The sequence below is a fragment of the Schistocerca piceifrons genome, chromosome 1 (genome assembly GCF_021461385.2).
Source record: "Schistocerca piceifrons isolate TAMUIC-IGC-003096 chromosome 1, iqSchPice1.1, whole genome shotgun sequence".
NCBI classification, from domain to species: domain Eukaryota; kingdom Metazoa; phylum Arthropoda; class Insecta; order Orthoptera; family Acrididae; genus Schistocerca; species Schistocerca piceifrons.
In genome coordinates this window covers 326,516,595-326,538,569 of record NC_060138.1, presented here as the reverse complement: position 1 = coordinate 326,538,569, position 21,975 = coordinate 326,516,595, and the positions used below count along the sequence as shown (strand labels likewise).

General features: G+C 41.0%; 1 protein-coding gene across 6 annotated transcripts in view; it reads right to left on the bottom strand.

Moving 5' to 3' along the window:
• LOC124782590 (maternal effect protein staufen-like) overlaps positions 1-21,975 on the bottom strand; it is a 200,716-nt gene that overhangs the window by 115,261 nt on the left and 63,480 nt on the right. For all 6 annotated transcript variants that reach the window (XM_047253953.1, XM_047253955.1, XM_047253957.1 and 3 more), the window contains one exon: positions 21,135-21,289. In XM_047253953.1, the coding sequence (XP_047109909.1) occupies positions 21,135-21,264 (130 nt within the window). In that variant the 5' untranslated portion in view covers positions 21,265-21,289. The remainder of the gene's footprint in view (positions 1-21,134; positions 21,290-21,975) is intronic.

Sequence of the window (21,975 nt, the reverse complement as noted above, 5' to 3'; positions counted from 1 at the left end):
CATCCTTTACCAATTTGTTGATATACGTTATAGGACTGGCTGCAAAAGTGGCTGTAGGGGGAGAAAGCTTGCCAGTTAGCTTTCCTAAGTGACCAATGTGAAGCATAATCCAAACATCTCTGATTCGAGAGGAAGAGAAGTATAGGAAAATGGTCACTGTAACAAAGATCACTATGAATGGGCCACAATATCGGGGGTTAAGATACTCGAGCTGCAAACTGTGAGATCAATAGTTGAGTATGTTTTGTGGATCACACTGAAATGTGTTGCAAATCTCATGTTGAGATGTAAAATTCTGAAAGGAGGCGTTGTAGTACCCAGCCTCTGTGAGACATAGTGTTGCTGCCCCACAAAAGATTATGGGCATTAAAATCCCCCAGTAAGAGCAAGACAAGAGGTTGCTTTTCCACTAACTCTAACAGCTCATGATAATGGAAAGATCTAACTGAAGGTACATAAACATTACAGATTGTCATTCAAACTGACAGGTATGCACTAATGGCTAAGACCTCTAGTTCAGTGGTAAGAGGCCCCTGCACACTGAAAATATCAGAGCATATGAGGCTACAAACCCCACTGGACGTTCTCTCAACATTAACGCGATTGGTGCAGTAGGGTTTTGTAGTTTTTCAGAGCACAGAGATGTGTTGCCGTAAACCCTGTTTCCCGAAGTAATATGTCAATTACAGAATAAGTAGCCAGTAAAAGATGCAGTTCGGTCAGATGGCAACAGTAGCTGTTACAGTTCCATTGAAGAAGTGTCAGAGTCAGGTCTGAGAAAGTGGCGAATGGGTCACTGCCTTGCCTCATTGTGACTCATCGTCAAGGTGTATAGGTTCAACATCTGCGGAGGAGGGGAGTGGGGAAGGGGGGGGGGGGGGGGTGGAAAATTTGAAGCATCAGAAAGAAGTTTTCCTATCTGCTTATCCTTCTGAGACTTCGATTTCTGTAAGTTTTCCCCATTTTGTCTTCTGAGAGTGAAGAGAACCTTACTTTTCTTTGGCCAACAGCCTGTGGCTCCTGGTCCTTGTCCTGAAGGGGGGGGGGGGGGGGGAGGCACCTTGACAGATGTCCATACCCCTGATGGTACCAGAGCATGACTAGGCATCCCTGGATGCACCGATGGTGTGAGAACCACCGGTACTACAGGGGTTGGGGGCGTGCAAGCTGACGTTTCCTCCCCCAAGTATGAGGCAGGCCCTGGAATAGAACCAGGGCCAGGAGGTGACGTGCAAGATCCTGACATCGAGAGAGGTGTGGACTGTATCAACAGTCACAGACTTTAAGGCAACATTAGTCAGATGAAGTCTTTCAAACTTTCCCTTCTGGGTGCAGTGAACAAAATGGACTCCATGCTGTGCCAGATTAGTACGCAGCTCTTCATCAGTTTGTAGCATTAGGTCCCAATGTCAGAGTAATGCCTCCAATTCTATTGAGTTGGTTCTGAAGAGAAATGGTGGCTGGTACATCTCTTACCTTGACACAGGTCCATGATTGGTTGGCATGCAATGTTTTGCTCAGCAAAGATCCACTTCTCATCTTTTCTATTGCTGCAACCTCTCCAAACTTTATCTTCTATATTTTCAATTAAAATCAGTGACTTTGTTATAGCAGAAGATCTGCTGTCAGTTCATGAACAAACCAAGAAGTCTGCAAAATGTCTACTTCCATTTTTCATTACTTGGGTCTTGTCTTGAAGGATGGTCAAAAAGAGAAATGCCACAGGATTGTAAGCCTCTACCTTACAATCACTGTTCCTGACTGCTGAGATGGAAGTGTCGGCACAGTCACCATTATGATTTATCCGTTTCATTGTGGATGATCCACCCTGATGCCCACTCACTTCAATTGGAGGCTCTCCCCATGAGTGCCATCCTACCACGGCAGACGTCACCTGACACATTAGCTGTTGCCCAGTCACAGTACCTCAAAGTTGATATGCACCTACTTCTTGGCTGACATGGAGACATTACAGTTCTGGCATCAGCAGTGCTATACCTGTGTTATCAGAGGGCTACCACTGAGAGGCTACATGAGAACCCCACCACAACAGACTGGCTACCGCACATGAGTTAAGGTGCAGAGGTAGATCCACTTGATGGGTAGGTGCAAAAGATAACAGCACACAGTGGAAAGTTAATGCACCACAGTAAGGCATCCAACCCGCACTTCTGTAAAGTTTGAAAAGTGGAGGTCACGCCCAAAATGGGGACCAGAATTTTAAATGCCGAAAAATATGAAGGAAAAAGCGTTAAGAAGTGAAAAGTTCAGAAATCAAAAGCATAGTCAAAATACCAATGACCAAATAAAAAGACTCCTATTAGTTGCCTCCTATGAAAGGCAAGCAAGGGCTGTGGGTCTTTTCTAGCCCACAATATCGCAGGGAGAAATAAAGATTTTGAAAAGTCCAGGTTGGACTATCAACAATACTATGAAAAGGACAGAGGCTACTTCACCATAAAGATGACATGTTGACAGTTGCACACAGGCACAACGAAAATACTGTTGCACACTGAGTTTTCAGCCAAGCCTTCTTCAGGAACAAAAGAAACAGGCACATACATTCACAAAAACAAGCACACCTCATGCACTCATGACCACTATATGTCCATCCACTCTGACTAAACTGTAACTGTCATATTGACTGAAAGCAACAATTTTCTGCTGGCAGCCTGAAGTTCTCTCCGTAAACCAGTTCAGCCATGGATGTACCTATGTCTGATTTGCAGGTATTTCGGAGACCTAGCACCATCGCTGGCAACACCGAAGTCCAGCTGCCCTTGTGGCACATCAATGTTGTCTTTAATGTCCTGTGCCACCCCTCAAACACGTCATTGCTCCCTGGATGATAAGCAGTGGTGCAGTGATGGTGGAATCCACAGAGCTTGGCTAATTGTTGGAATAAAGTGGATTCAAATAGTCGTCCTTGATTGGTTGTCATGTATAGTGGACATCCAAAATGGGAGATCCAAGAAGCCAAAAATACTCGAGTTACCATCTCTGCTGAAATGTCTGATAATGGAGAAGCTTCTGTCCATCTTGTACACCAGTCCACTGATGTCAACAAATACTTGTACCCTTCTGAAGGTGATAGAGGGCCAACAATGTCCAAATGAACATGGGAGAACCTCTTTGTTACCGGGGGAAAATCTCCAACTGCTTTGTGTACATGCCATCCAATCTTGTTCCTTTGGTACAGCATGCATGATGTTACCCAATCGCGGCAATCCTTCCTTATACTCAGCCAGACATAACGTTCCATGAGTAGTTTGATAGCTGCTCTGCTACCTGGGTGACCAAGTTTGTGTATGCTGTTGAAAACCTCTTTCCGTAGTTGCCTTGGGATGAAAGGCCTAGGTCTGTTCACAGCTATGTTGCACTGTATCTTCACATTTGCGCCTGCCAGCTGGATTAATTTTAACTTAAGTCCGGTTCCTATGTGCTGTAAGTATTGTTGGAGTTATGTGTCATTAGCTTGTGCTACGGCTAATTTATCATAGTCTGTGGTTTGTGAAATAACCAAGACCCACAACAGGAAATCGGCGACTAAGTTTTCGACTCCCTTGATATGCTTGATATCTGTAGTAAATTGACTGATTTATTCTAAGTGGTGAAATTGATGTGGAGAACAGTTATCCTGCAACTTACTGAATGCAAAGGTTATTGGTTTATGGTCTGTGTATACAGTAAATGCTCTTGCCTCTACATATGGGCGAAAATACCGAATAGCTTCATATATCAGGCTGCCATTTGTCGTTTACTTTCTGGTGCAGTGCTGCTCACAACGCGTCTTGGCTGGCATCAACTACTATTGACAGAGGTGTTTTTGGTACCAGATGAGTAATGACTACTGCTTTTTGTAAGTCGGCCTTTATGTGTTGAAATGCTCTCTCCATGTCCATGTTCTATTGCAATGGTCATTTGCCATTTGCATTTTTACCTGCTAGTGCATCTGTCAAGCGTGCTTGTACTAGTGCAGCTCGCAGCAAATGCTGTCTACAGAAATTTACCGTGCTTAAAAATTTTCTGAGTTGATGGTAAGTCAAGGGGCGGTTCAAGTTGTCGATTACTGCAACTTTGTACTCTTGTGGGTGTACGCCCTCTGCCAAAACTTCAAATCGTAGAAATGTCACTTGCCGTTTTCACAGCTCGCATTTTGCTTTGTTGACTATTATTCCGTACTGGTTTATGCGGGAGAACACTGTGGACAGTTGCTTCTCACATGCTTCTGCCATCATTGAGGGGATTAATATGTCATCAAGATACGTGAAGCACCCTTTCAACCCGCGCAACACTTCATCAATAAATCATTGCCATGTTTGAGCTGCGTTCTTTAACCCGAAAGGCATTCAGACATATTTGAATAAACTGAAAGGTGTTGGTAACTGCTGATTTTGGTATGTCTTCTTCTGCGACTGGTATCTGGTGATAAGCTTTCTTACAATCAATAATGCTAAAGATCGATGCCCCAGTTAATTGATTTGTGAAATCGCGAATATTAAGCACTGGGTAACAATCTGGTATAGTACATGTGTTTAACTTCCTGTAATCGCCGCATGGTCTACATGACCCATCTTATTTTCTTTACCAAATGTAAGGGTGACGCTCAGGGGCTGTCTGATCTACGTGTGACACCTGATGCTAGTAATGCCTTGGATTCTGCTTTTGCTGCCACAAACCAATTGGGTGCTAACCTGCGCTGTCATTGATGTATTGGCTGACCAGGCGTGGTGTAAATAAGGTGTACAGTTTTGTGAGTTACTGTGGATTTTTCTATGACTGTGTTACCATTTACGGCATGTGACACTGCGTCACAGTTATGCTTGCCAGTGCAGTAAGTGTCATGTTCCGTGATGTCATCTACTGTCTCTTGATTTTGTTTAATCTGTGCATTAGCAAGATCTATGGTAATGTGCATGTCATAAAGAAAGTCTGCACCCAATATTGCCTCTGACACCTCTGCCAGAATGAAGGTCCACTGACTGCTTTGTGAGAAACCTAAAGCGAGTTCGATTTCACATGTGCCATGAGCAACAATGGGTGACTTATTTGCTGTAGTTAACTGCATCAATGGAGTGCTATCTGTTCCTTGATAGTTTGCGTCTATCTCACCTCGTGGTTGCAGGCACTCTTCTGTGCTACCGCGGCCTGCTGCACCTACTGTTGGCCGCCGCTCATGTTTGGGTACACACATAGCAGCGAACATTTTGTTGCTCTATCCACAAAGCGTCAATGATACCAACATACCCGTCCTTGTTGAATTTCACTGTTGGCCTTAATGGTTTAATTCGGTAACAACTGTGAGACCTGTTGCTGCAATAATGCCATCTGCAGTGTTAGTTCTTGTATTTGTTTGTTGATGTCCGTATGCTGAGTCTTCTGTATTGCTGCTATCACTTCTGACGCTTCTTCCCCGTTAAAGATTGTCATGCAAGCCATCTGTGGATTGCCTATGGTCGCATGGACTTTGTCTGCTATCTCCAAGAGGTTCTGCATGTTGTCTTTTTCACGAGTTACTAGTGCGGCTTTTACCATGCTTGATAATTGATCTAGCCAGATGTGTTTGAGCGTCGCATCTGTTAATTCTTCTGCGTTGACAATACCGTGCAAATGTTTCCAAAATTCCGATGGTGTCCTGTCACCTAAGGCTTCTTCTTTAAGCACCTGTCATATACTTTGATTTAACGGTTTACGCATTCTGGTGAGCAATACCTTTTTCAACACCGCGTACGGTCGTTCTGCTGGAGGTTGGAGTATTACATCTTCTCCTGCAGTTGCTGCTCTAGCATACAGCGCATTCACCATTATCGTGATCTTCATCTGCTCATCAAGGATCTTGCTTTGGGCAAATGTGAGCTCAATCACTGCAAACCATAGCTGCAGTTTGTCAAGTAGGAACTGCGGTGTTCGAATTTTTACGTGCTGTATGTTTTCTGTTGGGCTGTTGGTTTGTATGGCCGCAAGCGTGTTTGACGTTGGCGTAATAGGTATCTCTAATGCTAACTTCAGTGCTTCAAGTCATTCATGTATCCGTCCTTGAAGGTTCACGAGCTGCATCTCTTCATTCCTCCATGAACTTTCTGAAGTCGCTGAATTCTCGTTTGTACATCGTAATTTTCTTTATCTTCAGTGTTTGGGGTCACCACTAAAGCCACTGAGGCTAATTAGTAATTATTTTTGAAAGAGAGTAATGCGTTCAAGAATATAACTTTATTTTTGCATGTTGTTGAACACAGGAACAATACCAAAGCCAAGATATATAAAAAGAGATGGCATAGCTCTAGAACAAAACTAAAGAATAAACACATCGTAAATAACATTCTCCGCAGAATAAACATCAAAGTCAACTGTGTGATTTTGTTGTGTCACCAGGCGGTTCCTTCCACTATTTTTACCCTCTGTAGCTCCCTCTATTACCATGGAAGTTATTCCTTGATTTTTTAACAGATGTCCTACCGTCCTGTCCCTTCTTCTTGTCACTGTTTTCCATATATCCCTTTCCTTGCTGATTCTCCAGAGAACCTCCTCTCTCCTTACCTCATCAGTCTAAGTACTTTTCAACATTCTTCTGAAACACCATATCTCCAATGCTTCAATTTTCTTCTTTTCTGGTTTTCCCGCGGTCCAAGTTTTACTACCATACAATTTGTGCTCCAATCATATATTCGCAGAAATTTCTTCCTCAAATTAAAACCTATATTTGATACTAGATTTCTCTTTTCCAACAATGCCCTTTTTACTAGTGCTAATCTGCACCTTGCTCTGATCATTGTGGGTTATTTTGCTACCTAGATAGCAGAATTCCTTAACTTCATCTACTTCGTGATCACCAATCCTGATGCAAAGTTTATCACTGTTCTCATTTTTGCTACTTGTCATTACATTCAACTTTCTTTGATTTATTCCTGATCTATATACTGATAGACTGTTCTTTCCACTCAGCAGATTCTGAAATTCTTCTTCACTTTTGTTCAGGATAGCAATGTCATCACCGAACCTCATCATTGATATCCTTACACCTTAAATTTTAATCCATTTTTGAATCTTTCTTTTATTTCCTTCATTGCTTCTTCAGAGTATAGATCGAACAGTAGACAAAAGACTACATCCCAGTCTTACACCCTTTTTAATCTGAGCACATCGTTCTTTGTTTCTCACTCTTATCACTCCCTCTTGGTTCTTACATATGTTGTCCATTACTCATCACTCCCTATAGCTTACCCCTATTTTTCTCAGAATTTTGAACATCTTGCAGCATTTTGCATTGTTGAATGCTTTCTCCAAGTCAAGAAATCCTATGCATGTGTCTTGATTTTTCTTTACACTTGCTTCCATTATCCACCACAATATCAGAATTGCCTCTCTGGTGCCTTACCTAAAGCCAAACTGACAGTCATCCAGCACATCCTAAATTTTCTTTCCCGTTCTGTATTATCCTTATCAGCAACTTGGATGCATGAGCTGTTAAGCTCATTGTGTGATAATTCTCCCACTTGTCAGCTCTTGCAATCTTTGGAATTGTGTGGATGATATGTTTCCAAAATTCCAATGATTATTACCAAAATTCCAATGATTATTACCAGATTCATAATTTTACACAGCTACATGAATAGTCATTTTGTTGCCATTTCCCCACGATTTTGGAAATTCTGATGGAATGTTGTCTATCTCTTCTGCCTTATTCAATCCTAAGCCCTCCACATCTCTTTTAAATTCTGATTCTAATACCAGTTCCCCTATCTCTACTATATCAACTCTTGTTTCTTGTTCTATTGCATCATCAGAGAAGTCCTCCCCCTCACAGAGGCCTTCAGTCTACACACAATTCCCATTGCATTCTTAATGTTGCCACCATTGCTTTTAATTTCACTGAAGGTTGTTTTGACTTTTCTGTATACTGCGTCAGTCCTTCTGACAATCATTTCTTTCCAATTTCTTCACATTTTTCCTGCACCCATTTCACCTTAGCTCCCCTGCACCTTCTATTTAATTTGTTTTTAAGTGACCTGTATTTTCTCTATTTCTGAATTCCCTCAACATTTTTGTACTCCCTTCTTTCATCAATCAAAAGAAACATTTCTTGTATTACCTATTGTTTCTTTGCCATCCTAGTTCCTTAGTACTTCTGTATCATACTTCTTTGCGCACTGATTTTTCTTGACTAATCTCTTGAACTTCAGCCTACTTTTCATCACTAATAAATTGTGATCTCAGTCTATATCTGCTCCTGGGTATGCCTTACAATCCAGTATCTGATTTCGGAATATCTGTCTGATCATGACATAATGCAACTGAAATCTTCCTATATCTCCTGGCCTTTTCCAAATATACCACCCACTCTTGTGGTTCTTGAACAGAGTATTTGCTATTACTAGCTGAAATTAATTGCAGAACTCAATTTGTCTTTCTCCTCTCTTATTCCTAGTACCAAGACATATTCTCCAGTAAACCATTTTCTCCAGTAACCCTTCCTTCTACTCCTTCCCTACAACTGCATAGCAATCCTCCATGACTGTTAGATTTTCATCTGCATTTACATAGTGAATTACCCACACATATACTTCCTCTATATCTTCATTTCAGCTTGCAACATCAGCGTGTATACTTTAACTACTGTTGTCACTGTTGCTTTGCTGTCAATTCCAGTGAAAACAAGACTCTCACTTAATTGTTCGCAGTAACTCACTCTCTGCCCTACTTTCCTGGAAAATTAAAGAGATCTTTGGAGAAAAGAGAACCACTGTATGAATATCAAGAGCTCAGATGGAAACCCAGTTCTAAGCAAAGAGCAAGCAGAAAGGTGGAAGGAGTATATAGAGGGGCGATGTTCTTGAGGACAATATTATAGACATGGAAGAGGAGGTAGATGAAGATGAAATGGAAGATATGATACTGCGTGAAGAGTTCGACAGAGCACTGAAAGACCCAAGTCGAAACAAGGCCCCGGGAGTAGACAACATTCCATTAGAACTACTGACAGCCTTGGGAGAGCCAGGCCTAACAAAACTCTACTATCTGGTGAGCAAGATGTATGAGACAGGCGAAATTCCCTCAGACTTCAAGAAGAATATAGTAATTCCAATCCCAAAGAAAGCAGGTGTTGACAGATGTGAAAATTACCGAACTATCAGTTTAATAAGTCACAGCTGCAAAATACTAACGCGAATTCTTTACAGACGAATGGAAAAACTGGTAAAAGCCAACCTCGGGGAAGATCAGTTTGGATTCCGTAGAAATGTTGGCACACGTGAGGCAATACTGACCCTAAGACTTATCTTAGAAGAAAGATTAAGGAAAGGCAAACCTACGTTTCTAGCATTTGTAGACTTAGAGAAAGCTTTTGACAATGTTGACTGGAATACTCTCTTTCAAATTCTGAAGGTGGCAGGGGTAAAATACAGGGAGCGAAAGGCTATTTACAATTTGTACAGAAACCAGATGGCAGTTATAAGAGTCGAGGGACATGAAAGGGAAGCAGTGGTTGGGATGGGAGTGAGACAGGGTTGTAGCCTCTCCCCGATGCTATTCAATCTGTATATTGAGCAAGCAGTAAAGGAAATGAAAGAAAAGTTCGTAGTAGGTATTAAAATCCATGGAGAAGAAATAAAAACTTTGAGGTTTGCCGATGACATTGTAATTCTGTCAGAGACAGCAAAGGACTTGGAAGAGCAGATGAACGGAATGGATAGTGTCTTGAAAGGAGGATATAAGATGAACATCAACAAAAGCAAAACAAGGATAATGGAATGTAGTCGAATTAAATCGGGTGATGCTGAGGGAATTAGATTAGGAAATGAGACACTTAAAGTAGTAAATGAGTTTTGCTATTTGGGAGGCAAAATAACTGATGATGGTCAAAGTATAGAGGATATAAAATGTAGACATTGGCAATGTCAAGGAAAGCATTTCTGAAGAAGAGAAATTTGTTAACATCGAGTATTGATCTAAGTGTCAGGAAGTTGTTTCTGATAGTATTTTTATGGAGTGTAGCCATGTATGGAAGTGGAACATGGACAATAAATAGTTTAGACAAGAAGAGAATAGAAGCTTTCGAAATGTGGTGCTACAGAAGAATTCTGAAGATTAGATGGGTAGATCACATAACTAATGAGGAGGTATTGAATAGAATTGGGGAGAAGAGGAGTTTGTGGCACAACTTGACTAGAAGAAGGGATTGGTTGGTAGGACATGTTCTGAGGCATCAAGGGATCACCAATTTGGTACTGGAGGGCAGTGTGGAGGGTAAAAATCGTAGAGGGAGACCAAGAGATGAATACACTAAGCAGATTCAGAAGGATGTAGGCTGCAGTAGGTACTGGGAGATGAAGAAGCTTGCAGAGGATAGAGTAGCATGGAGAGCTGCATCAAACCAGTCTCAAGACTGAAGACCACCACCACCACAACAACAACAACGAATCCTACCCTATTATACTATTTTCTGCTGCTGCAGATATCACCATATACTCTCCTGACCAGAAATAATTGTCTTCTTTCCATTTCACATCACTGACTGCCACTACACCTAGATTGAGCCTTAGCATTTCCCTTTCCAGATTTTTCTAGCTTCCCTACCACATTCAAACTTCTGATATTCCACGGCCCAAATCATACAACGTTATCCTTTCATTGGTTATTCAATCTTTTTCCCATGGTCACCTCCCCCTTGGCAGTCCCCTCTTGGAGATCCGAATGGCAGACTATTTCGGAATCTTTTGCCAATGAAGAGGTCATCATGACACTTTTTAAATTACAGGCCGATTGTCCTGTGGATATACATTATGTGTCTTTAATGCAGTGAGTTCCACTGCCTTCTGTATTTCATATGCTGTTGATCATTTCTAATTCTTCCGCCTTTAGGGGCAGTTCCCAATTCAAGCTCTGTCCGCTCCTCTGCTCTCTTTGACAATGTCATTGGCAGAACGAGGGTGACTTCTTATCCCAAAAATCTTCAGCTGCCATTGCTGATGACATTTATTCAAAATTTAAGAAGTGATGGCTATCAAAACCGGGACCAAGGATGTTTCAATTAGTAATCAAAGACGCTACCCGTAGACAACATTGTTTATTGAAGATTTTTTGTTTAGCTGATTAGCAATATAAGAAAACTGGTAAAGAACAGGAAGAAACATAGAAAAGACAGTACAATAACTAGCATCTATAATAAAACTGAGTTCTCACTTCAGTAACTCAACAGTTTACAAGTGGAAGGAAAACCACTTATCACTGACTCATATCATCTTGCATTAGATGAGATGATGATCTGTCGTCTCATGCTGATGAAAGGGGAAGGGGCAAGCAGACAGCAGAATAAAGGTGGGAGACTGCATGTGGCCCCAGCAGCTGGAGTAGCCTGGATTTTCCATCCAGGAAAGGGTGAGCTGCTAGTTCCGCACATTGGTGTTCACCATGGCAAAATCGTTGGCTTCAAGAGTCTTCGCTGGTTATTTTGTACCCTCTCACTAATAAATAACTTTCTTCCTCAACAATGAGGAAATAGCGTCCAAGGAAACAACTGTTCCTTTACCAGAATCCCACAATGGCCCTATACCAATCATGCATAGAGGTGCAGCCTTTTTATCATGGCTGCAAAGAAACACACACACACACACACACACACACACACACACACACACACACAGTCAAGCGCACCTTATGTACATGTGACCACCATCTCTGGCAGCCCAGACCGGATCAAATTCCTGGTGCAGGAGATGGCACTTGAGATGCACTTGCTTGCATGAATAAAACTGTGTGTGTGTGTGTGTGTGTGTGTGTGTGTGTGTGTGTGTGTGTGTGTGTGTGTGTTTGCATTTTCCTTTCTGAAGAGAGCTTTGGCACAGAGCTAAATGTGTAGAAATCTTTTCATTGTGCCTATCTGCAACTCAAAGTGTCATCCTTACTGTAAGTAGCAATCTTTTTCCTTACATTGCCGATATTCCAACCTGGAGTTTCCACTGTTGGAAATGCAATCAAGAGTTTTGTGAATTAAAAAAAGTATCTAAAATAGATTGGTGTGACGGATGTCCCGTATGCCCCTCAATAAGAGTGCAGGATGCCTACTTGCCAGCATCAGTGCCACAGCTCACCCAATGTGATGGACTGCAATGGGTCGAGGCAGCCTGGGGGCTACGGGCTGACAATCAGCCTAATCGTATGCAGCAGGCCAGACTGGAAAAGCCCACAGGCTCTGATTGTTGCACAGTCAACCACTCTACACCTCTCCACCCAATACCCAGCAGAATCACACTTCCTTACCTTGTGTCATAGTATGTAATGGATATGTTTTGTAGAACTCTTTCTGCTGCAAATATTTGCTGAATGGTTTATAGGGCACTTAGAGAATCAGAGGAGATGAGAAAAATTATTTTGTCATTCGCACCTCATCTGCTCTAGCATCTTTAGGATTGCATACAGCTCTGTGTCAAATACTGTAAATGCATCTGAAAATCACATCCTAAAGAAACTGTCGGAAAAAACTACTGGGCAACTGATGGTGCCTGGTTTGTAGCCATCAGTGCAAATAACTATTCAATTATAGTGAACAATTAATAATTTGGAAAAATCAAACAATGGAAACTCCAGGAAGGAATGTAACAATTATTATGAAGAGGACAGTTGCTATAACCATACAGTGGAGATGCTGAGTCACAGATAGGCCTCAGCGATCAAGAGACTGTGTGTGTGTGTGTGTGTGTGTGTGTGTGTGTGTGTGTGTGTGTGTGGGCGCGCGAGCGCGCGTTTCTGATGAAGTCTTTGTTGGCCAGAGACTTTCTTTCTGACAGACTTGTTGGTGTGCCTACCTGCGACTTGGCATCTCTGCTATATGGTCATTAGCCCCTATTCTTTTCATAATACTGTTAATTTGGAAAAATGAAATTTGGTGAATAAGATTTCTTTTACTCCATCAAATTTAAAAACAGGTTGCACTTCACTACTAGCCAGACAAAAAACCTGTTCGAACTTTGTTTTAAAACATTCAGGTCCCCTACACTGAGCTCTGCAATCTGCTCCTTCACCCTCATCCCTGACTACTCTTCTGCAGTTAGCAGATACACATTTTGGTATTGGCTGAACAGGAAGACAAAAGGACTGTGGGAGTGAATAGACCTTACATGCAAGTCACACCGTGAGACAGTTCTGTCAGAGAGGCAGTTCCCCAGCCACGGTTAGGAGGCTGCTTAAAGGGCTGGTCCCAAACACTCCCAGTCTAATGTTCTCATGGTGAATAGATCCCAATATATTTAGCTATGCTGGTCAAGCAGAACCATAAACAGTACAAATTCAGCATTGACCAAAAAAAGCTTAAAAAAAGAAAAAGGATGCTCTCTCAAATTGCCAATAACTGACAGTAAAAACCTTAACATGTTATGAGCCTCTAAAGCTCTTGGCTCAAGATCCTTCAAGTGTGGCAGCCAGTTGAGTTTCTCATCAAATATGGGGGCCAAGAACTTTACTGATTCCTGGAAACTATGCATGGTGTCCAATCACAGTTTGGGTCATTTAAAACCTTAATGTACATTATCAAAACTAATGTGCACTTTTTTATCTGTGGAAAATTTGAAGCCCATGTTTTAGGCTAATAATTCTTGCTGCCTTGGTGTTAATGGGTATGCATAGTTATCTCGAGAGCTGAAGACTAGCAAAAGATTGAAAAACTGTCAATCAAAAGAGAGTGCTGGACAGGCTCCTACCTGGATAACACAGTGTTAATAGCTATTACACAAAGGACATCACTCACCTAGGTGAGTTAGTTAGTGTGTGTTGCCAAATCTGAACCTAAAATATGATCCTGAAAGAAAGGATCACAAACCAATGGGAAGACAGTCCCAGGTGCCACATTCATACTCCAGATGGACAGTACTGTATTTCCATGTGGTGTAATATGAAATTTGAATATTTAAAAAAAAGTCCCATAATTTGCTGCCCACACAAAATGCCTCTTTCATAACTTATTCCAGGAGTATTGAACATTCAAGTGTAAAGAATGGTACCTACAGAAATTATAATGAACATAGAAGAAACTTTTCGGGCTTCGAGAGTCTGTAATAAGCAGCTGTTGATCATTTGTTCCAATGTCTTTCCTAGATGAGTATAGCTTGTGACAGCTACAGTGTGATAATGACTTGTATTGTTGTGTTCCTTTCCACGTTTCGGGAGGAGGATCATGATTTTTCCCTCTAAGAATTAGGTACTGTCTCTCAGACTAGATTCTGTCAAAAAGCATGACAAGGTAGAACTTCCAATCAGTATTCAAATGTTACAACATGTACATTTACTATCCCTATGCCAGAAGGTGTAGCAGATTTGTCAGCATATCCACTGGTGTAAACGCTACAGACTGAACTACCAACATTGGCCCACTTACTACACAAACTATGAAATGGTGGAAGTTTGCCACTGCAACTATACCATTCACGCTAGACATGCACAAAGGGCAATTCCCTCTTTATATAGGCCTCACCCCTCTGACAGCAGACCTCTCATAGTGTGACCACAGTACTTTTTGGGCCTTGTGTTATGTACCAAGCCACAGATAGCATCTGCTCTAACTCCTCTATACAAAAGGAGCAGTAGCATCTGCTCCAATTCCTCTATACAAAAGGAGCAGTTATTTGCTCTTTCTTGTTACTGGACCTAAACTGCAATAATATCCTTTCAGGTAATTCTTATCTTTGATGGTGTGTGGGATCTTGATTGGCTTTGGATACTGTTTGTTTTATATCTGGACTACAGTTTCTGGTGTGGTTAGCAGAGAATCATTGTCCTGCATGCATTATAGTGTATGCATTACCATTTCCATTGATACTTCTTATTAATCCCCAAATCATTGCTTATGGTGTGAAACAGTTCACAAATAGACTGAATTCTTGCATTGAGTGCCTTTCACTTTATCTGATAAGGTGTAAAGCTTTTGCCTGAGCAATGTGAAAGGTTGAAAGATTGTCAGCAGATGGATTGTGATAGAATTTTTGCAGTGTTGTCCGCCTTTCCTTATTGTTTAAATCATTCTCCAATAATCCAGGGGACAGGGGTCTGAAATATTTGAGATGATGTCAAGATAGCGGCCCAAGAGAAGTCTCTTCCCTACTCAAACCTTGGGTTAAGCATATGTGCAATCTCACCCCATGTGATGCACAATGAAATCTCAAAGGAGATGAAAAGGCCAAGAAAGTTCATCAATGAGGTCCTCAAAAACTACATTATCCATAAGTTCACAAGGTGGATGATGGTGTAGTGCACACCGTTATTCTTAATAGTGTGTAAACTGGTACAGTTACTACTTGAATGTTGGCAGTGACAGTAACAGCTATATATAACATATGCATCATGTCCTACGGATCATGTCCTACCATTTCTCTCTTAGGCCTGTCACCATCTGTATCAAGCTTCCTGAGTATAGTGTTGCCTTTAAACAAAAGGTTGCCTGAAGGCTTGAAATAAGTCTCTCGTGCACATAGACACAGAGGTATATCCTGTGTTATGAGCATTACTTCCTCCACATGTGTTCTTCAACTGACCCCATCTCACTGAAGTATAGGAGTCATTAACCAGGAGTTTTCCCTTGCTCAGTGTCTTTTCTTGGTAACGTTTGTTGGACATGGCATAGAGGACTATGAATTGTGATTTCCTCTGCATAACCAGATCCTTTTCAGAATAATCATTGTTCGTTAATAGTGACCTACTCCCTATCTGATAGTTTCAAAATCAGGTTGCTTTGGTTTTTGCCTTTTTTTGTCTGCTGAACAACTTTATGCACCAAGTTTTCTGATAGTGTTGTTTGAGTACTTTGTTAGCAACCTCTCCTGCAAATGGTTAAGAAGCAGCTGCAGGCTTATTATCATCATGGACATTTTTTGTGTGTATATAAGAACATGTGTTCGTGCCAGTATCTAGTGCCTCTGTCTTTACTACAGTTTTTCTCAATTTGACATCAACAGATGCTGAATAAACAGAAACTTGCAGGGCTACATGTTCTCTCTCTCTCTCTCTCTCTCTCTCTCTCTCTCTCTCTCTCTCTCTCTCTTATTGAAGACTGACACTGAAAACAATGATCCTCATCAGCATCTTTCCTGCATTTGCACTGCCATTGTACCCTACTGATGTGTGATCATGCCTATTTATAACACCACATAAAATTGGCTACAAAAGGTCTTACCATCAGTCAGATCAATCCAGTCTTGATACATTTTGTACGGATTGGTGATTTTAATGTTAGGATGAAACTTGGCAGCTCATCATTCTCTCTCTTCATCATACCTCTGAGTTCTATTATGCCTACAATTTCTCTCTATTTTTGCAGTCCATGTCCTTGATATCTCTACAACTCAAGTCATCCTTACTGGAATATTGCATTCTTCTAATGCTGCAGATGCCTGACCAAAACTTTTTAGAGCACATAAGTGATATCACTGGGTGAGATACATCAGTCTCAGTCAAGACTTTTCTATTGCAAAGTTGTGTGACAGATTGCATATTTCTCGCAGCACTTTCCAAAATTTGTTGATGTGGAAGGGGAATTCTTTCTCTGATGGACTCCTCATCTCTCAATCACAACAAAGGCACAGTGACACTGTTGTGTTTGCCACAATGATCAGAATTAGATTTTCCAAGGGAAATATTCTGTCAAGACCTCTTAGTATTGATGATATATTAACAGCATACCCATACCATTGAGACACATTCTTTTAGGATTGTGAGAGTCCATAAGTGTCACTACAAATAGCTAGTGATCTATGTAGTCAACCTATGTAGTGACCCATTTGCCAGGGAAAGCCTCGTAAAACTGAGGTGTAGCAGGTTCCCCGAAAGTTACCCACTAACGATTGATTGGCCTCAAGAGGCATCCATCCAACTTGTGTGCAGCACACATTGAGAATGCGGTTCTTTCCCTATATTTAAAATTTTGTCTCCCCCTGGAGGTCTGTACTATCCTTGCAGTGCAGGTAGGTAAGCGAAGACCACACAATCTTCAAAACACAGTGTTCCACTGCTGCACAATATGATGTACACCAGAGCATATCTAGAATTTACCATAATAGAGGACTGATGACAATGAGTGACCCACAACTCAGGAATTTCATGATCACTTTGTCCTTACCCAGATACCACCATCTTAGTTTTTGAGACAGTATATAGGACAGATAGATATTAGACTTGCAGCACAGGTAAGGATATAGCACTCCAAAGACTGTGACTCCAAGTTTGCTAACCATGTGCTTACAAAAAATCTATACACTTCCTGGGGGTTCCTTATTTTATATAACACTAGCTTTTTACCTGCAGCTTTGTCTCTGTGCACTTGTATCCCATATACTTCATACATTCCCTCCACCCCTACCCCTCACCACCTCCTCTGCCCCTTCCTCTGTCTTTGTCCTTCTCTTCATCAACACCCCTTCCTCCATCTGTCCATCTCCCCCCTCCCTCCGACCCACTCCCTCCCCCCCATTCTCCCCATCAACCCCCCTCTCTCTGTCCATCTGCCCCCCCCCCCCCCCCAAATCTCCTGTGTCACTCTGTTTACATCTACACCTGAATGGGAAGTGGGTCTTACCCCCACAGTACTTTTTTCCAAACACTATGTGCTACGTGTGCCAAGTCCGGCTGAAATTGGTCCATTCATTTTTGTATGCTAGCTTTTTACCCATGGCTTTGCCCACATACACATATTTCACATAAATTGCACACATCTCTTTTCCCGCCCCTCATCCCTTCCTCCCTCTCTGTCTGTCTCATTCCTTCCCCCCACCTCCCACCCCCTGGTATACCTTGCCCTCCCCCATCTCCTTGTCTATCTTCTCTCTTCCCTCTCTTTCTGTCAGCATTATCCTTTCCTCCTCTCTTTGTCCATCTCATCCCTTCCTCCTCTCTCTGTCCATCTCCTTCTCCCCCCTACCTCTGCTCAGCGATGACTGTCTGCATGCATAGCACAAGAAAGACCATCAGAATGTATAGCCCCTGAAACACATTTTGATACTACCCGCACACCACACAAGCAGGAAAGCACAGACGTCACACATTACCAACCCTTTTCACCCCCACCCTTAAAGGAGCCAGATGGTACTTACCACCACAGTATTTCTTTCCAGACAATGAGTGTCACACATAGCCAGCTTAGATAAAACCATGTGCACACACGCAAGCACTTTCTGCGTGCCATGTGGCAGAGGTATGAAAACAGTTTATCCGATGTCTGTCAAAGATGTGACCACATCATTTCAGGAGTGGTTGAGCAGTGGAGTGCGAAGCACTTTCTGTGTGCCATGTAGCAGAGGTATGAAAACAGTTTATCGGATGTCTGTCGAAGATGTAACCATATCATTTCAGGAGTGGTTGAGCAGTGGAGTGCGCGTGCATGCATGCATGCACACACACTGCTTGTATAACTTTTGTGTCAGTACGTACTTAAAGCGGTGCCAGTAAAGGAAAAATAATGTTCAACAGAACATTGTTTATAAAATTAATTACTACTACAGAGTTATTGTTATTGTACTTTAAGGACTGTTATTTGCCCTTTGTGTATTGATCCATTCACACCCAAATGACTCCCTCACATATACAGATCTGCAGATCGTATATACCTTAAATAAATGGATAAAATACACTTTTATATCAGTAAAGATTTCATTAAGAATTACACCTGCCCTATTAACGTAGTTTCTGTTTTTTATTCCATGAATGTGGCATATATTTTTTCGTTGTTTTTAAGAAAATCTAATTTTGCCGTTCAGTTACCTGTCTGGACTATTGAAGGCAATAAAATTAGATTTAACTTTTCATCAAAACTACACTTCTGATTTTTAGTACAGGTTTGGCCATAACCGAAGTTCTAGTTTCCAAATTCTACAAAATAGAGCCACTGCTCATAATGATGTCAAATTTGAACAGCACATTATTGACACATGGGGATATACATAAAAAATGAAAATTTGGCCGATAGATGGTGCTGTAAGCATCAGAACATGCACACCAACAGACGTGTGGCACACCAACACCGTTCTTCAGTTTGCATCCAAGATGCCCAATATGACAATCTCCATGAAGGATTGCGTGCTGCTGATAAAGCTCTTTTACAGAATAGTGACTGCACACCAGTAGCCCTGTAGAGGTCCCAGACACTCAAGGGCATGAAACAAAAGCATTGGCACAATGTCTGCTAAGAGTCGGGAGAAAATGATTACAAATTTTGAAAAAGACATATTCTTTCTAAGTGCCATGTGGCAGAGGGATGAAAGCAGTTGATCCGATGTCTGTTGAAGATGTGACCACATCATTTCTGGAGGGGTTGAGTGGTGGAGTGCAAATGTGCAGTGCATGGGGAATTGCATGTGTACAGCATGCCTACAAGCATGGTGCATAAAATCCTACAAAACATTCGTGTTGCTGTCCAAACAAGATCACCATGTTCAGGAGTTGCTTCCTGCTGAACTGCCAGCAAGACAAACATTAACTCTGCAATTTATTGCTAGCATGAATGGCAGTATAACATTCAGTGTACAGACGAAGCCCATTTCCATCTAAAAGAACATATCAATATGCAGAAAATGAGCAACTGAAAATCTGCATGCGTATCAACCAGTACCACTTCATTCTGCAAAGGAGGCTGTATGGTGCAAGTTGAAGACATTGTTTAATGTTGGGCGGTATAGTTTTTAGGAGGTGAATCCTACAGGTCCTGTCACTGGTAAATGCTAGGAGAGTCTTTTGTGCACCAATGTCATTCCAGTCCTTCTACAGCATGGATGTGTGGGTACTGTCATTTTTACACAAGATGCACTACCCACACATTGTACAGCCAGTGAAGTGGCTGCTGCAGAGGTATTTCAGAAATGATAGAATTATCAGACGTCATTTCGCTATGGGCTTGCCATCCAGATCAGCTGATCTTAATCTGTGTGACTTCTGCTTATCTGAACGATGTGTTCAGTGCTACAATTACAAACGTAGCTGAACTGAAAGCACACATTCCACATTGCATTCTGAACGTAATCCCTGAGACACTACAATCTGTTGTGAAACATGCTGTTTCTCAATTTCAACTTGTGGCAGAAAATGGTGGACAGCATATTGAACATGTCTTGCGCCAGTCTCACGACAATTAGAAACTAATGTCATTTTGCTTTTTATGAGTTTCTGGCCCTGGGTCAGTTAAAAATTGATATCATTTTGCATTTTTTTTTTTTTTTTTTTTGCAGTTTTTGGCCTCAGAATAATTACAATTGATTTTTTTCCATGCAATGTGGTATAACCTTGTCATCGTAGATGGGCTTACCTAGGTAACAGTGCCACAACTGTTAACTGCCAAACTTGAGCAGTCATGCACATTGAACAGTACGGGTGGTGTGATGTGTAATTCAGACCATAGCTGTCATATAGGGATTCACTGTCACTTGTAGTCAACCCAATTTATGATTAGACACATACAGCACCATCTACTGATAAAATTTTTGTTCCATGATGTTTCCCCCTGTATCAATAATATGTTGTTCAAATTTAATGTCATTCTGAGCAGTGTTTCTCTTTCTCCATCATTCTGAAACTGGATCTTGAATTATGAACACCCTGGATATAATGTGGAAACAAATATGAAAAAGCCACTAATTAAATATCAAGCATATATAGATGTAAAAATTGATAAAATAACAAGGGGTAATGATATCAGCATCTGCTTGCTTACAATGATACAGGATTCCTGCAATAAGTAAATTGCTACAATATTTATTGCCCATGACATAAGAAAATTGTTTTTAAGACTTAGGATTTGTACCGCTTTGTTTAGATTATTTACTACACTGAAACCTAGGAATTAAGAAATTTAGAGGTTAAAAATAATTTGCTGATTCATCTTGAATCATGTATCATCAAAACACGATATGTCAAGACTCAATAATCTGGTCCAAATACAGTACGTTATCCGCCAGATGAATCACATTTTAGCAAAGCAATTTTCATCACATTAAACAGGAATTATTCATCACATAACTCAGAAGTCAATACTCTCAGTTAATATGTTAATTTCCTTGCTGCTATAACAACAACAATATGAATATAAATAATGTGGAAATCCATTCATAGACTCTAGAAGCAATTAAAGACAAGCAAATATCTTAAATTTAAAGAAAAAGACTTCATACCTTCAATGCATTCATTATCTCCAAACATTGAGGTGACATCATCTACTGATAAATGTGAAATATCATGAGATGAACAACATTTCACGTGGATGCCTATGACTAAGGCAACGATGAAAGGTACACTCCCCATAATGTTGAACCGTGTTACGTACAACCTGCAAAATAAAACAGAGACACTTCATTACCAACATGAGTGTAATTATGCTTACATACAGTCAATGAATTTATTGTTATAGTAGGAGAAGAGAATGGAGAAGAGTGTTAGTCCTCCTCAGTCATTCAGATATTGTGTGGCACAAATACCATCATGAAGAATAGCCTTGCAGAAAGTAGAACATGACAAATATACACTGACTGACAGAGCAACTACTGAAGGAAACATCTGTAACAGAGACTAAAAACCCAGTTATAACCTGTGTTAACTAATCATATGGATTATTATGAGAATTACTTCTAGATTCCTATATATCAGGAGAAAATCAGGTACTCTGGGGAAAAAAAGTGCTTTTCTTCTTACATTATTTAGCTGCTGTTTTCATCTAACATTTAGTGACTCAGCAGTGATATGGTCTGGGTTCAAACCTTAGTCCTAGGTTTATCAACTGGCACTTATCGCTTCTTTCAATTTTGGCAATATTTGTCCATGTCGAAAATGTTGAGCTGCATCATGGTTTAGAGTTCATGTTAGACTATAGGTCCCTTTATAAGTGACTGGGTAACTACTCAATGTTCAGAGGGAAGCAGAGGCAGATTCACTTCGAAGTGAGCAGTGCCTAGTAAAATACTGTGGTGTTCAAATTAACCTTCAGGATGATGACAGATTATCTGTTTAATATAGACA